This window comes from Sinocyclocheilus rhinocerous, unplaced genomic scaffold (assembly GCF_001515625.1).
Source record: "Sinocyclocheilus rhinocerous isolate Xijiao unplaced genomic scaffold, SAMN03320098_v1.1 scaffold430, whole genome shotgun sequence".
Lineage (NCBI taxonomy): Eukaryota > Metazoa > Chordata > Actinopteri > Cypriniformes > Cyprinidae > Sinocyclocheilus > Sinocyclocheilus rhinocerous.
Genome location: NW_015668442.1, coordinates 38,806 through 55,058, shown reverse-complemented (window position 1 = coordinate 55,058; position 16,253 = coordinate 38,806). Strand labels below are relative to the sequence as shown.

The window sequence follows — 16,253 nt, the reverse complement described above, 5'->3', positions numbered from 1 at the left end:
CCTAGAAGTTAAAGCAATATTCTTTACCAATGTCACAGATTGTATATTGCTGAATGTATGTCATTTGATGATAATCTTTACATTAAATTGAACATCTATTTTGAACATCAAATTCAAATATTTGTCATTTTACCTGTTCGGAGGAATCGGTTCAAAAACAGGTAATGTTATTTGGAAAATGGTTGACTGTCAACCCTAACTAGGTTAAAGGGTAAGTTCACCGATTTTCAGACAACTTTGTATTGTTACAATGTCGGCAGTATACGTAAATAAACAATGGGCATTATTTTTTCAATGTTACCTGCACCAAAACATCCCCGTTTATTTGTCAGAAAAAATCCGCAAGGTGACGTAAACGCGTCATCCAGCGGGCTTTTGTGAAAACTACAGATAACACTTCCGCGTTTTTGTATCCCCGTTCACTGATAGCCTGATCGAGCCAAATGCATTATGGGTGTTGACGTTTTCCTATCTTTCTTCGCAACAGACATTTTTTAGTCGTGTAGCATCTATTATAAAAAAATAACAATACAAAGAAAGGGGAAAAAAGAAATTGGGTTTCTACTGCAGAGACAGTGAACTTTTAGTAAGACACAATCTTGCCAGCGGTGATAGACCAGCTAACGATGACCAACGAGAAACTATGAAAACCTCGGCTACAATCAAAAGCTGCGGGGAAAATAAAATCCAAACTACCTCCAAATACTTTCAAAAACATTTTATTTGAAACATATCAATACACAAAGTGTTGTTCACATGCGTAATAAAATAATTTATGCCTAATATTAATGTCTCTCTGGCTATGACAGTCACCCACTGACTAAAATGTGACTGAAAATGATCAGAATCATCAACAAGTGACATTCATCTCCCGGTTCCTTTACCGCGCTGTCTGACCATCCAAAAATAAACAAGTGTTGAACGATGGGAAGTCTATAGAGAACAGCATGTGTACACATCGCACCAAAAAAAAAAAAATTCCATTTCAATTCGTTATTTTGGTATCCAATTTGCACGTGAATCTCACAAAAAGGTTCATAAGATTCGCCTATTATATTTTCTAGTTCCTTTTGCTAAGCAAACAAAAACAAAGGAAAAAAGGAAGAAAAAACGGATTAAAAGAAAGCAGTGTGTGTTGCTGTGAAAGTTGGTTAAGTGTTGAATTATTGCACAAATTCTTCAAATCAGATCATCCGATACACCTCTTATCAATGCATAAATCTATAATACACTTATTGTGTAATTCAGCCCTGTTGAACGTGTTTTCAAAGTCTGAAATGAATTTGTTTCATCACAACAAACGCAGACTCTAAACTATTTATATATTCAAACGTATGTCCTATATACAGCATCATTGGCTGTCCTGCTTATTAGAACTTTCAACAGCAAAAAAATATATATGATTTTAGTACAAAAACGTTTCATTAAAATCTCTAAATACGCACCTTAAACTGACATTGTCAGAATACATACCCATCATCACCAACCAAGATCAGACATTATATGATGAGTAACAGCTATGGCTTTGAAGACAGCTAGTGGGATGCTGGACAAGTTTACGCAACATTGATTTTTGATGCTTGTTTCATGTTTGTCCAATTAAACCGACTGCATTTTCTGGCTATAAAAGGTATGTTATATTATGTTTTTTTTTGCTTTAACCAGCATTTCAATATATACTGCAAAGAAAATATTCCGGAAGATGAATATTTGGCATACTTATGAGACCTAGGTGCCGAATATAACAATCTGGGGGTCATCGCATCATAATTAGATCAAATAATAACAACCAAATAGCAGAAAAATGCACGTACAACAAGCCAGACTTGAGGTTTTTGAAGTTCCGCAGTGGTGACAGACTGCAAGAGAATCGCTTAGCATAGATGCAAATCCAATCCAGATAAATAAAAGATAAGCACACAAAGCATGGGCGATAAATTTAGATTTACATCTGTAGCATTACACATTTAGTTTGAGGTTTTCTCACTGCCAGAAACTACCAAACCAACAAATAAAAGCTCATTTTGATGTTTCAACTCCATGACGGAGGGTTTTGAAGGAATACTGAATTCTCTCTACTGTTTTTTAGTGATTTTTCCCAGATTAAACGTGAAGGGAAATACCAGAGTAACAATCTAATTGCTAGCCCTGACATGTTAAATGACCAAAAATAAAAACAAATGAAGAGAATACATTTTTAAAAAACCCACACGGACATACATCCCTTTATAAAAGCTGCTCTCTCTATGACAGTTTGGGGTCCTCAGGAACGGGGGACTGGAAATTAAGAAGAGAGATGGTCAGGTCTTCAGCTGGTTCTGACCCGAAATACGAGTCACCCTCCAGCTCCAGGAGGATGGGCAGGTCGGTGCCAGTGCTTTCAGTGCTGACAGGGTCAGGAAGAATCACGGGCTGGGACGTGTACTGGACCAGCTGCTTGCCTGAAAACACCATTCGTGCAAATTCCATTTACACCACAAAATATCAAAAGACTTCTACACTGTAAAAAAAATTCCATAAAATTTACAGCACAGTGTCATTCACACAAACACTAAACACCATCATGGTAACACACATGAAACTGAAATAATGCAATAAACATTCATTTACCAACATTAGGTGTAACATACAACCCTAATATACAAAATTGATTAAAAAAAAAACTAAGAATAAACATAGTTATTTCAACAAAAAAACTAAATTTGAAATGTAACGCAGGGAATTCTGGGAAAGTCAATTTACGGTTATTCACTGTAAATTATACGGTCTTTTTCACTTCCAAAAACGGTATACTACCGTAAAATTACATGTAATGTCCAATACAGTTTTTCACTGTATATAGTAGGGGAATTTACCGTTAACCATTTAACAGGTTTTTACTGTAGCATTTTTACAGTCTTTTATTGTTAAATTCACAGTCATGTTTTACAGTGTGCACCGTAAAACAATGTTTGCAATTTTAATGATGAAAGACTAAAAATGGAACAGGAATAACCTGTTAGTTGGCTAACAGCAAGTTCTCTCTATATATGCGGTGAAAACCTGTAACAGGTATTGTTACAGTAATATAATACTACAGATTTTGGAAACAAAAAACAATCTTCTTACTATTTACAGTGAATAACCATAACCTGCCATTTGATGGCATTTTGTTAAAAAATGTTTATTAATTTTTGTATGAATTATGTACATATGGGTTTGATGTTACATCTTATGCTGTTTGTCATTTTTACCACCTTTATTATTATGGAGGTAATCAGTATATTACGCAGTTACAAAATATATTACTTTAGATGGAATATTAACACTATATTAGTTAATGAAATGCACAGTTGTTTACCATAAAATTAATTTCAGTGCATAAAACCAAAAATACTGCTACCATATTTTTTTTTTTACAGTTAAGTGGTGGCAATCATAACTGTCGTTTCTTACTTCATTCTCGGGTTTATTTTTTAGTGTATGTTTTTGCATTTTAAAACAAAAATGTTTATTTTCAAGCATCCTAAATACCTGAATCTCCACTGTCCGCACCAGATTCAGTTTCTTTCACAGGTTCAGGTGACAGAAGGTCCTGGATCTGTAAAGAGACCGCAGATGTGTGATTAAACTAAGACAAGCAGTATGCACATTTCTGCAGATGAAAAAAAAAAAAGATGTTAAAGTTACTTCACACACAACTGACGCTTTTATGCAAAATGGAAGTAAATTGTTTGACAGTGCAATCTACAGTTTAACATCTTTACTTCTAGCTATGTGACATACGTCTATCAACTGAAACCATGTCAAATATTTTCCGTTAAACAGATCAGACGAGTTTGTTTAAAGTCTTTGCATTCTGTTCATTCTGTGAGCTATGGTTCTTCTGGAGCTGTTAAGACACTGAACTTTCGTAGTCACACCAGAAGTCTGCTTTCTCAATTTCTTAATATTTAGACAATCTCTGTGCTTTATATTTTCAAAAAAAAATTACAGCTGACAGAAAGAAATATCTAAATAAAAAATAAATCATATAAATGAATATAAATTTAAATAAAATAAAAAAAATATAAATCCATTTATAAATAAATAAAACTTACAATAGCCAGGCTGTCCAGATCCACATCAGCTGAAGATGATGTGAAAATCTGTGAAAGACAACAAACTGTTTAAGACCAACATCAAGAATATATTGCTGACAAACAGTAATACATAAGCTATAAAGAAAAATTTGCTGTAGTAATATATATATATATATTAACAATAAATAATTCAACATTTCATTACAGCAATTTATACAGGCATACATACATAAATATATATGTTAAAAAAATACTAGTTAAGTAAAAGAAATGCTTAAAAATACAATTATTAACAATGATGAGAACAACAATAATAATAATAATAATAGATCTATTATAATTTTTTTCTTTTTAAATTTCAAATTGATACTCTTACAAGTACTTGGTTCTTAAACTTGCTGCTAAAGACTGAAACAATATTTACATCAAAGAAAGGCGAGGTGTCGAAGTTAATGGACTGAGCATTGAGGATCTGCTGAAGGTTTTCTAATCCAGAGTCAATGGTCTCTAGATGATCACTTAGTTCTGTCCTGTGGTAGAAAAGAGAAAAAGAAAATCATCTCTCAGACACCACACACAAACCAGCCAGTTCCACTCTCCAAAAACCAAACACTCTCATTTAATGTTTACTTTTACAAAAGCAACCAATAAAATTCAGCAATTTTGCTTCAGCAATAACAGGAAGCATTTAAACACTACTATTAAAAACGGGAGAGAGGCCGGTCCCCAGAAAGATCAAAACTGTGATGATGATGTCATAGAGGGAGGCGGGGCTGCTGACCTCATCACATTAGTCTCCACTCAGAGGTAGGAGGGGAACAGGGATCAAAGGGTGATCGGGTAATTGGAGGATTCAAAACATGCGTCTTGTTTCAAATGCCATGCCACACTCCGTACTTCCTTCCCACTAGACATAATAAATTGTGCGATCATGCCATTGCACTTCTCAAATTAAGCTCAGGACCCCCCGAACACCCTATTTACGCCCTCTACCACCTCCAGCACACCTGAGCCCACCAACGACCAATCAGCATTCAGCGTTTCTCAGGTATACTGGGGCAGAAATGAGTGAATGAGCCTGAGAAGGCAAGCTAAGCGCAGTCAGCGTCTATGTGATCAAGCACAGCGTCAGGCGTTCTGGGGACGGATCGGCCGACTGAAATGCTGACCCATTATGAGGTCTGAGGTGTAGAGACGAGGTGGAGAAGCCGGAGAAAAGGCGAGAGATCTCAGACATCTGAGGATAACTGAAAAGACAGAAGCACAACATGGCACTAGAGACAGCAGGGGGCGCTACACACATCAACGGGCCTCAGCCACAGTCAGAAACGGGGCTGTTTCAGGGGGAACGGGAACTAGAGCCAATGTAGGCAGGGGTGAAGTACAGATCGTTCTGAATTGGGTTTTTATTGAAGTCCTGGTGTTTTGAAGCCACCAGACATTGCCGAATGGTTATGGAGTAGGGCTGGGCAAAAAAAAAAAATCTATTTTTCGATTAATCGTTTTTTTAAAATGACGTCGATTCGATATCGATTCAAAAAAGCCGCGAATCGATCTTTTCCGGTATTTATTTCTTTCCGATTAATGGTTTTTTTTTAAATGACGTCGATTCGATATTGATTCTCAAAAGCCGCGAATCGATCTTTTCCGGGATTTATTTCAACACATTTAAAACAAGATCTGATTAACGTTAATCTTATCATTAGTCTTCTCCACTAGATGTCACTCTTATTTACCTTGCGCGATGTTACAACAGAAAGCCTGTCATTCATTCAGCGCTTATCATGGCCATACGCGTAATTCGCAATGCTCAGGTGAAATTCTATAGTAATACTATAAATCTGCGGAAGCATTTGATATCACGCATAAGGCACCATGATTTCCGCAATGAATGAATGGCGGGGCGAACTGTTTTGTTTACTACACACATACTAAAGCACGGACGACGCTCGCGGTGTTTTCAGCTTCTGCCGTCTCACTATATGATGATATGAACACGAATGTCATCTCCAGCTGCTCTGAGAGTCACTTCATTAGCATTTTACCGTTTCATTTGAGAAAACTACCATCATATCACATACACAGCAGCTGTAAGTTCTTCACGGCAACCTGTCAAAATAAAAGTTAAGTTTAATGTTAAGAAACTGCCAGAATATATAACTATTTAGCAGTCTTAAGACTCAATGCTACTACTGCTAATAAATATTAATAAATCTTTATTTTTAAAAGAATAATCACATCTGTTTTCTTTTAAATTTTAACAGTAAACCTCTGTTGTGCAGCACTTTGTTTGCCAAAAAATAAAAGGGTTTAATTTTCATTTGATAAGGATAAATTAAATTAATGTTTTATGCCTTCATCTGATTACCAGAAAAATTAAGAACATTTTATAGGGCCCTACTATTTTTAAAAAAGGACCCTATACAAAAAAAAGAATAGGTTTAAAATACAGGCATGTGGTTCTTAATTTCTTTTTATTAATTCACCATTTGTAAACTGATGCTTACGGTTAATTTTTTAGAAATATCAATAGCATTTGTATTAAAACTATATTCACTGAATGTAATCAAAAAAATCGAGAATCGAATTGAATCGAGAGCTTGCGAATCGAAATCGAATCGGGACATTTGAATCGATACCCAGCCCTATTATAGAGTGTTGTAAAACTGCACTATTAAAACTATTTCCTCAATGAAAATCAATTATGTTCTTGGACAAACCTTAAAATCTCTATCTATCTGTCTATTAGGGATGTTAATTTGAACCGTTTAACCAGTTAACCGACTGTAAGAATTTTGACCGATTAATACAATCAGTTAAACGGTTTAAAAAGTCATTTAATTATTTATCTTTTCAGTAATTTATCAAAATATTTTAAAAGGTTTGCTGCATGGTTAAAATACGCTACGCGTATAAAAAAATTTGTTTTTAGGGGGAAAAACACAAATAGCATTGTAATAAGTCGCATTTTATTATTTCATTCAGAAATAGCCTAGGCCTAATGCCGACACGAAATGTTTACAAACATTATATTGAACACCGTAAACAAATCCTTTCAATTAACAGTAGCCTATTTAGAAAAGAACAAGAATTAAAAATATAAGAAGCTATAGCAATATAAAAGACAAGCCAAAACAAATTCATTTAGGCTAAAACGAAACTGAAACCAACGCTGGGTCTCATATTCGCGATGTATTTGAATGGCAAATTATTATTTATTATGTAGCCTACTTCACTCGCGTTCCAATATCCACATAAAACAAAATGTTTTGCATAGCATCACAGCGGAACTGTGATAACACTTAACGGCACAGATTTTACTACGCATTTTTTACTACATAACTTCAAAGAGAAAGGAAAAATTTAAATCGCATCATATGACCCCTTTAAGTGTAGGCTATATGCCTGTTTATTCGTTATATATATATTAGGGCTGTCAGTCGATTAAAATTTTTTATCTAATTAATCACAGGGTGCTGCGATTAATTAATCTAATTCATTCAGAAACGAATCACCGCTGTGTTGCTCGGAGATACACAACAGTTCTGCTGTGGCTTTAATCACAGGGTGCTGCGATTAATTAATCTAATTCATTCAGAAACGAATCACCGCTGTGTTGCTCGGAGACACACAACAGTTCTGCTGTGGCTTTATAGGTAATATATTCGTTGGCAAAATTGAACAAAAACACACAATATTGTATTTAAAATATAACACAATATTAATTTGAAATAAAATGTAAATATTAACTCCTTATTTACTGAACTGTTGTATAAAATCACATTTAATCTCGTGATATTCAGGACAAAATCAGCACTCGTGTGATAGCCTACTGCTCTCGCTGCTCGTGTGATGTCGCTTATCATATGAGATAAATATGAGCCAAAAATTCATACAGAGGTATTTTTTTGCCCCAATATCTTGAATTTTAGAGCATAACTTCGTTTATGGAGTTGTTGCTCTGCATCATATTTGTCAACAGTCAACTGTATGAACTGTAAGATGACGCACAGGTCTAGGGGTGGGGCCAGTGCGCTAACTGCCTTAAAATATTTTAATAGCGTTATTTTTTCATAACTAATTAATTAAGTTAATGCGTTAAACTGACAGCCCTATATATATATATATATACACATAGCCTAGCTATATGTTTTTCTCCGCTCGCAGAAGCGCTGCAGGTGCGTGATGTGATATGATGACCATGTGAATCCTCATGTTCTGTTGTTTGCTGCTTTTTGCGCATGTAAAATGAATCCCCGGGAAACAAATGTTAGTATTTTTGAACAGGTCACAGACACTTATCCTTTCTAATTGAATTAAATTCTAATTTAAAATAATCTTGTCGGTTAACGTTTAAAAATCAGTTAACGAGCGTCGGTTGTCGGTTAGGAAAAATAACCGAAATGAACATCCCTACTATCTATCTATCTATCTTTTTAATAAGCCCTAGTTTTAGGTCTGTAAATATGTAAAGGTGAACCACCAAGAATATCCAGTTAAGTACATATTAGTCCTAATTTTTAAAGAAAAACTTGAAAATTAGACTGATTACAAGATTTGCACAGTAACTTGAAGCAAATCCAACTCAATTCATGTGCAGCCGTATGAACTTTGATTTTATGTTCGGCTAATAGTGATTATTTTGCATGCTAGTCATGGGTTTTATTCATTTGCAAAACAACAATCAAATACACATTAGCTTGCATTTTAATTACTTGTAAAATAAAAGGCCCTCAAATTCAGTGCCATAGGGGCCATGAGATGAATTGACATATGGAATAATGCACTAGCTCACAAGAATATCTGGAAAAGTATTAGTATTAGTCACTATGCCAGTCTGCCAGGCTAAATCAAGCAGCCAAAGTCCACAAATAAGTCCAGCTGAACAGTTAGTTAAGAGCAATGCTTCTGCAGGATATTTGTTTTTTAAAAAAGATTTGCTCATTAGTTTAAGCTTTTTTGATTGATGTGGAAATGGATAGTTTACCCAAAAGTGAAAGTTCTGTCAATAAATACTCGCCACATGTTTATTTTTTTGTACAAAATTCAAAAGGAACAACTTAGAAGAAAGTACACAATGCTCCTTTCCACACAATGAAAGTTTTCATGCTTTAAAAAAGGACAAAACAGTGTTATTTTAGTATCACTGATATACTATTATAGTTTTTGTTAATATTTTAAAATAGATTTTGATTTAAATTTTGTTTTCACATCAATTTTAACGTTTTACAAATTTTGTTGTGTTTCATGTGACTATATAGTTCTTATTCATTTTTAGTTTTAGTTTATTTCATTTGTTATTTTAGTACTTGAAGTTGACAATATTAAATGACAGTAAGAAATATTACCTTGGCAGCTAGCTAAAATAAAAATTAAGTTTGCTGAAATAAAATTAGTTTTTTTTTTATTTTAATTTTATTTCAGTTAACATTTAAGTAATGAAAAATGGCTTTAGTTTTAGTTAGCGATAACAACTCTTGGACAACAAAAAAAAGCACCAGAAAGTGTCAAAGTTGAAGCCATATGATCATTTTGTGAGAACAGCCCAATAATTGTAATTCATAAACAAAATCTTGCCTTGCCTAGCCTCTTTCATGTTAAAACTGCTGTTTGTGATCCGAGACTGTTTGTTTGCATGCACATGTATTATGAACGTGCCAGAAAAAGTGCTCACCATCCACTTTCATTGTATTGAAAAGAACATCATCTTTTTTGTGATACAAAGAAAACAAAACTTTAATTTTTGGATAAACAATCCCTGCTGAAGCCATTAGGATCACACCAAGAAAGGGCGCAATGGGAATGAAGTGTTACTCGGTAAGGAAAGGGAAGACTGTGAAGAGAAGCAGAAGCTTTGATTGTCCTAAACCAGGGGTGCCCAAACTCGGTCCTGGAGGGCTGGTGTCCTGCAGATTTTAGCTCCAACCCTAATGAAACACACCTGAACCAGTATATATATATATATACACATAGCCTAGCTATATGTTTTTCTCCGCTCGCAGAAGCGCTGCAGGTGCGTGATGTGATATGATGACCATGTGAATCCTCATGTTCTGTTGTTTGCTGCTTTTTGCGCATGTAAAATGAATCCCCGGGAAACAAATGTTAGTATTTTTGAACAGGTCACAGACACTTATCCTTTCTAATTGAATTAAATTCTAATTTAAAATAATCTTGTCGGTTAACGTTTAAAAATCAGTTAACGAGCGTCGGTTGTCGGTTAGGAAAAATAACCGAAATGAACATCCCTACTATCTATCTATCTATCTTTTTAATAAGCCCTAGTTTTAGGTCTGTAAATATGTAAAGGTGAACCACCAAGAATATCCAGTTAAGTACATATTAGTCCTAATTTTTAAAGAAAAACTTGAAAATTAGACTGATTACAAGATTTGCACAGTAACTTGAAGCAAATCCAACTCAATTCATGTGCAGCCGTATGAACTTTGATTTTATGTTCGGCTAATAGTGATTATTTTGCATGCTAGTCATGGGTTTTATTCATTTGCAAAACAACAATCAAATACACATTAGCTTGCATTTTAATTACTTGTAAAATAAAAGGCCCTCAAATTCAGTGCCATAGGGGCCATGAGATGAATTGACATATGGAATAATGCACTAGCTCACAAGAATATCTGGAAAAGTATTAGTATTAGTCACTATGCCAGTCTGCCAGGCTAAATCAAGCAGCCAAAGTCCACAAATAAGTCCAGCTGAACAGTTAGTTAAGAGCAATGCTTCTGCAGGATATTTGTTTTTTAAAAAAGATTTGCTCATTAGTTTAAGCTTTTTTGATTGATGTGGAAATGGATAGTTTACCCAAAAGTGAAAGTTCTGTCAATAAATACTCGCCACATGTTTATTTTTTTGTACAAAATTCAAAAGGAACAACTTAGAAGAAAGTACACAATGCTCCTTTCCATACAATGAAAGTTTTCATGCTTTAAAAAAGGACAAAACAGTGTTATTTTAGTATCACTGATATACTATTATAGTTTTTGTTAATATTTTAAAATAGATTTTGATTTAAATTTTGTTTTCACATCAATTTTAACGTTTTACAAATTTTGTTGTGTTTCATGTGACTATATAGTTCTTATTCATTTTTATTTTTAGTTTATTTCATTTGTTATTTTAGTACTTGAAGTTGACAATATTAAATGACAGTAAGAAATATTACCTTGGCAGCTAGCTAAAATAAAAATTAAGTTTGCTGAAATAAAATTAGTTTTTTTTTTATTTTAATTTTATTTCAGTTAACATTTAAGTAATGAAAAATGGCTTTAGTTTTAGTTAGCGATAACAACTCTTGGACAACAAAAAAAAGCACCAGAAAGTGTCAAAGTTGAAGCCATATGATCATTTTGTGAGAACAGCCCAATAATTGTAATTCATAAACAAAATCTTGCCTTGCCTAGCCTCTTTCATGTTAAAACTGCTGTTTGTGATCCGAGACTGTTTGTTTGCATGCACATGTATTATGAACGTGCCAGAAAAAGTGCTCACCATCCACTTTCATTGTATTGAAAAGAACATCATCTTTTTTGTGATACAAAGAAAACAAAACTTTAATTTTTGGATAAACAATCCCTGCTGAAGCCATTAGGATCACACCAAGAAAGGGCGCAATGGGAATGAAGTGTTACTCGGTAAGGAAAGGGAAGACTGTGAAGAGAAGCAGAAGCTTTGATTGTCCTAAACCAGGGGTGCCCAAACTCGGTCCTGGAGGGCTGGTGTCCTGCAGATTTTAGCTCCAACCCTAATGAAACACACCTGAACCAGCTAATCAAGCTCTTATAGGCATACTAGAAACTTCCCGGCAGGTGTGTTGAGGCAAGTTGGAGCTAAACTCTGCAGGACACCAGCCCTCCAGGACCGAGTTTGTGCAACCCTGACCTAAACGGATGTGCATTTGTTGGGAAAACTCACTTGTCCAAGCAGGCCACACTCAGACACTTCTGGTCGTTGGGAGGCGGGGTCGGGGCAGTGACGGGCTCACTCTCCTGGAGGATGGAGTTGATGAAGGTTGTGGGGGAAAGGGGCGTGTCCACAGGTACACCTGATACCGCCTCCACTTCCACTTCAACAGGACACAGCTCCTCCACCTCAGGACTGTGGGCGGGGCTAGATGGCTCTTCCTTGATGTGGACCAAGGGGCTTGTTCTGTGATTTAAAAAAAAAAAGTTTTTTCATAAGACTTTTGAAAACAACTGTACATTTTTAAAAAACATTCTTTTAACTCTTGCAGGTGATCCATGTCAGACTTACACAGAACAGGCAAACAGCTAAATTGTCATTAGAAATTATAGTTTTAAATATTATAGTAAAGAAAAGGTTTATTTTAGGGCTATTAAGATGCATCGTGACATAATTTTTATTTTTTTACTTTTGACCACATTTCTCTCAACGGTGATTTGTTTTATGCTAACAAACACTGTGACAATGCTTTTTTTTTTTTTTTTTTTTTAAACAATTAAAGAAATCAATACATAAATATATTTAAATAATATGATCAAATATAAAATCACAATATTTTTTTTTTTTACATAATTATATGACAATTAAGCACATTTCTCAAATCCTTTCTTTGATTTTGTAGTCAAATGTGACTTATAAATGTGACAAATCTTTTTGAGATTCACCCACTGCAGCTATAAGAGAAGGTGAAACTTACCTGTCTTCGACCCACTCCTCTGTGGCCACAGGGTTGGACTGCGCCAGTTCAGTGATATCAGAGATGATTGGCCCTGTCTTGACAGGCGATTCTGAGGTGAAGACACCCGTTCCTGTGAAAGCTGTAGAGGAGGGCTGCACACAAGAAAACATACATTACACTTAACAAACCTAGCAATCACTGGTAAATTCAGCTCATGGTTTGAGATACAAGCATGCAGTACTCACAGAGAGAGCGGGAGACGACTCGAGCGAGTACTGCCGAGAGTATTTGGGCATGGAGTGTGTGGAGCTGCCATCATTCAACATCAGGGGCCTGTGAACAAACAGAACGAAAGGGAGAGAGAGGGGAAAAATCCCACATAAAATAAAGGGCAAAGAAAAGGAGTGAAAAGTTAGAACAGAGGACAACCACACATTTCAATATTTAAATCGGAAGCTAAGCTATCAATGTGGATATATGTGTTAATGTTAATCTGAGGTTGACTTGCATCTTTCGTTTCACTCCCAGGACTCTGTTGGACCGCGCCAGTGTGATCAAGAATTGAATGAGCTGTGGAAACAAAGAATAATTGATTACTACTTTTTCTATGACATTCTCATGTATATATAACTTCTAAAATACATTCAGAAGATACTGGTTTAAATACATCAGTTAAAAGTATGAATAAAACATTGTCTATTCATTTTGAAAACTGCGGAGTCCAGAAAAATATGGATGTAGGTAGGGCTGGACAATAATTCAATATCAATATGTATCGCAATATATTTTTTTTCAATAACGGTGATATGATTTTTAAACACATTTCCGATATTTCGATATACATTACCAGTTTCCCATACATTGATTTATTTGTGCCGTTTGACTTCGTTGAATAAACATGAGCACTGTTTCAAAATCATAACACGGCGCGGGTGTTTTATATGAATGTATCTCTGAAGGGAATTGACTGTCTTCAGAAAAGTTTCGATGGCATTTTCATTTGATCTGATAAAGAAGCGTTCATGAGCGGAGCTGCTTTGATTACAGCCATTACTGGAGAAACCGCTAGTTCTATCACTCTAAAAGCGCCTCCTGCTGGCAGAGAATGAGTTTTCATTTTAAATAAGTCCGTCTCCAGCAACATTTCCAGTTTTTGTTGTTGTTCAATTTTTTTGTTTTCTGCAGCGACTCGGAGCACTTTTCATACCCTTTTTTCTGGCTGAAGCACATTTGTTTCAATCTATAAGAATAATCAGCCTACACTACCAGTCAAAAGTTTTTGAACAGTAAGATTTTTAATGTTGTTTTTTTGTTTTGTTTTTTTAGAATTCTCTTCTGCTGACCAAGGCTGCATTTATTTGACCCAAAGTACAGCAAAAACAGTAAAATGTTGAAATATTTTTACTATTTAAAATTGCTTTCTATTTGAATAGATTTTAAAATGTAATTTATTCCTGTGATCATACATAGGTAAATTTTCAGCATCATTACTCCAGTCTTCAGTGTCACATGATCCTTCAGAAATCATTCTAATATGCTGATTTGCTGATTATCAATATTTAAAACAGTTGAGTAAAAAATTTTTTCAGGATTCTTTGATGAATAGAAAGATCCAAAGATCAGCATTTATCTGAAATAAAAAGCTTTTGTAACATTATACACTATTCCATTCAGTATCATTTTTATTATTTTTTTGGGAAAGAAATTATAGAAATTAATACTTTTATTTAGCAAGGATGCTTAAAATTGATCAAAAGTGATGATAAAGGCATTTATAATGTTACAAAAGATTTCTATTTCAGATAAATAGTGTTCATATCGATATCGGAATTATATCGTATCGACCGAAATTAAGAAATATATCGTGATATCAATTTTGGCCATATCGTCCAGCCCTAGATGTAGGTGAGTTTGTTTCTTCATCGGAACAAATAATCACAATAATCCACACAACTCCAGTCCATCAATTAACATCCTGTGAAGTGAAAACCTGTGTGTTTGTAAGAAACAAATCCATCTTTAAGAAGTTTTTAACTTCAAACCATTGCTTCTGGACAAAATACAAGACCATAATCCATAATAACAGTTCCTCCAGTGAAAAGGTCTCTCCTATTGTCTTGTCACATCAAAATGCACAACATATTTATTTAAAACAGTTTTTCCTTGTAAACAGTGTTTGATCTGTGCATATTTCTCTCCTGATTCAGACAAGACTACTTTTTCACTGGAAGAAGCAATATTATGGATGGAGGACTAGTATTTTAGCTGGATTTGTTTATTACAAACATGCAGCTTTTTGCTTCACAAGAAATTAAATGATGGACTTGAGTCTTGTGGATTATTATGATGTTTTAATCAGCTGTTTGGACTCCTATTCTGACGGCACCCATGACGGTGAATCAAAATGAACTGTTTCACACCAAGATTTGTCATATTATGGAAGTAAAATGTGATGCTTAAGCGATTTCATTTTGACTTAAACTGATAAGGCTGCCTGCGATGATGGATTGGATGAACTTTTAACAGCAAAGGGTTTGTTGTGAAAGACTTTTACCAACAAATGTATGTGTCACTCTGAAAGCATGAAAAAGTATAGCTGATTTTACCTTATTGACGACTTTCTGCTGTTGAGCATGTTTCTGTCTCAAAGTGGCAACTTCCCTCCAGAGCGCCTCATTCTCACTGCGGGAGAGAGAGAGAAAGATGTAATGTAAAGTTTGAGGCAATGAGTTCTCTTGGAAAGTGTCAGGATTGAAATTTTCATGCACGTTTTGCTCACAATGAACATAAATACGACACTAAACTCTGTAAACCGTCACTGAAAGATCTTTGGGGTGGTTGTTTTTTTCAGGGTGATTGAGTAAGGCCTGCTTCTTTTAAACTCCCTTGACGCTGATAAAATGGCATTTTAAGTGTTTTAAGTGTGCACTCACGAGTCCAATATGGCCACAGACACACGGCCTGAACACAGTCCAGCACACAAGAACAAAACCACAGGCCAATACTGGACATCACTGTGGTGGAAATGGAAAATTCAAACACAACAATGCCAAAGAAATCCTACGAGTTAAAGGACATTTGAAATCATGAACAAAAAAGTTTGAAAGACACAAAAAATAAAATTAAAATCTACTACGCAAACAACTGTATGGTCCTTCCATAAGCACAGATGCGTTGCCTGATAGATCTGTTTAAGAAGCACAACATATAGAAAACTTTACCCATATAGTGTCACACTTTAGTTTGGGGACCAATTTTTACAATTAACTAACTAAAGTTTAGGTATGGGGTAGGATTAAGAGATCTAAAATATTATATATAAATGACAAAAAAAACTACATTTATAAAAGTTTTAATTTAATTTTAAAGTTAATCTTTGATTAAAAAAAAAAACTAAACAAAATCTGGCTTCACTTCATTAAGAATCTTTTCATAAGGGCCCAATGAATTAAAACCATCACAGTCCATCAAAATATACCTATATATTGCTTAAGAAAATTAAAGTACAAATAATGCATATATATATATAGATA

General features: G+C 34.6%; 1 protein-coding gene across 2 annotated transcripts in view; it reads right to left on the bottom strand.

Annotated features, from left to right (window-relative positions):
• Positions 1-717: 717 nt before the first annotated feature.
• The window catches only part of LOC107734036 (heat shock factor protein 1-like), a 22,893-nt gene continuing 7,357 nt past the window's right edge, over positions 718-16,253 (bottom strand). The window contains exons 5-14 of one of the 2 annotated variants that reach the window (XM_016545892.1): positions 15,327-15,402; positions 13,229-13,290; positions 12,966-13,053; positions 12,739-12,872; positions 11,994-12,227; positions 5,231-5,308; positions 4,486-4,591; positions 4,080-4,127; positions 3,514-3,580; positions 718-2,441 (exon numbers count right to left, since the gene is read on the bottom strand). In XM_016545892.1, the coding sequence (XP_016401378.1) occupies positions 2,245-2,441; positions 3,514-3,580; positions 4,080-4,127; positions 4,486-4,591; positions 5,231-5,308; positions 11,994-12,227; positions 12,739-12,872; positions 12,966-13,053; positions 13,229-13,290; positions 15,327-15,402 (1,090 nt within the window). In that variant the 3' untranslated portion in view covers positions 718-2,244. The remainder of the gene's footprint in view (positions 2,442-3,513; positions 3,581-4,079; positions 4,128-4,485; positions 4,592-5,230; positions 5,309-11,993; positions 12,228-12,738; positions 12,873-12,965; positions 13,054-13,228; positions 13,291-15,326; positions 15,403-16,253) is intronic. The other variant, XM_016545893.1, reaches the window with a different exon arrangement.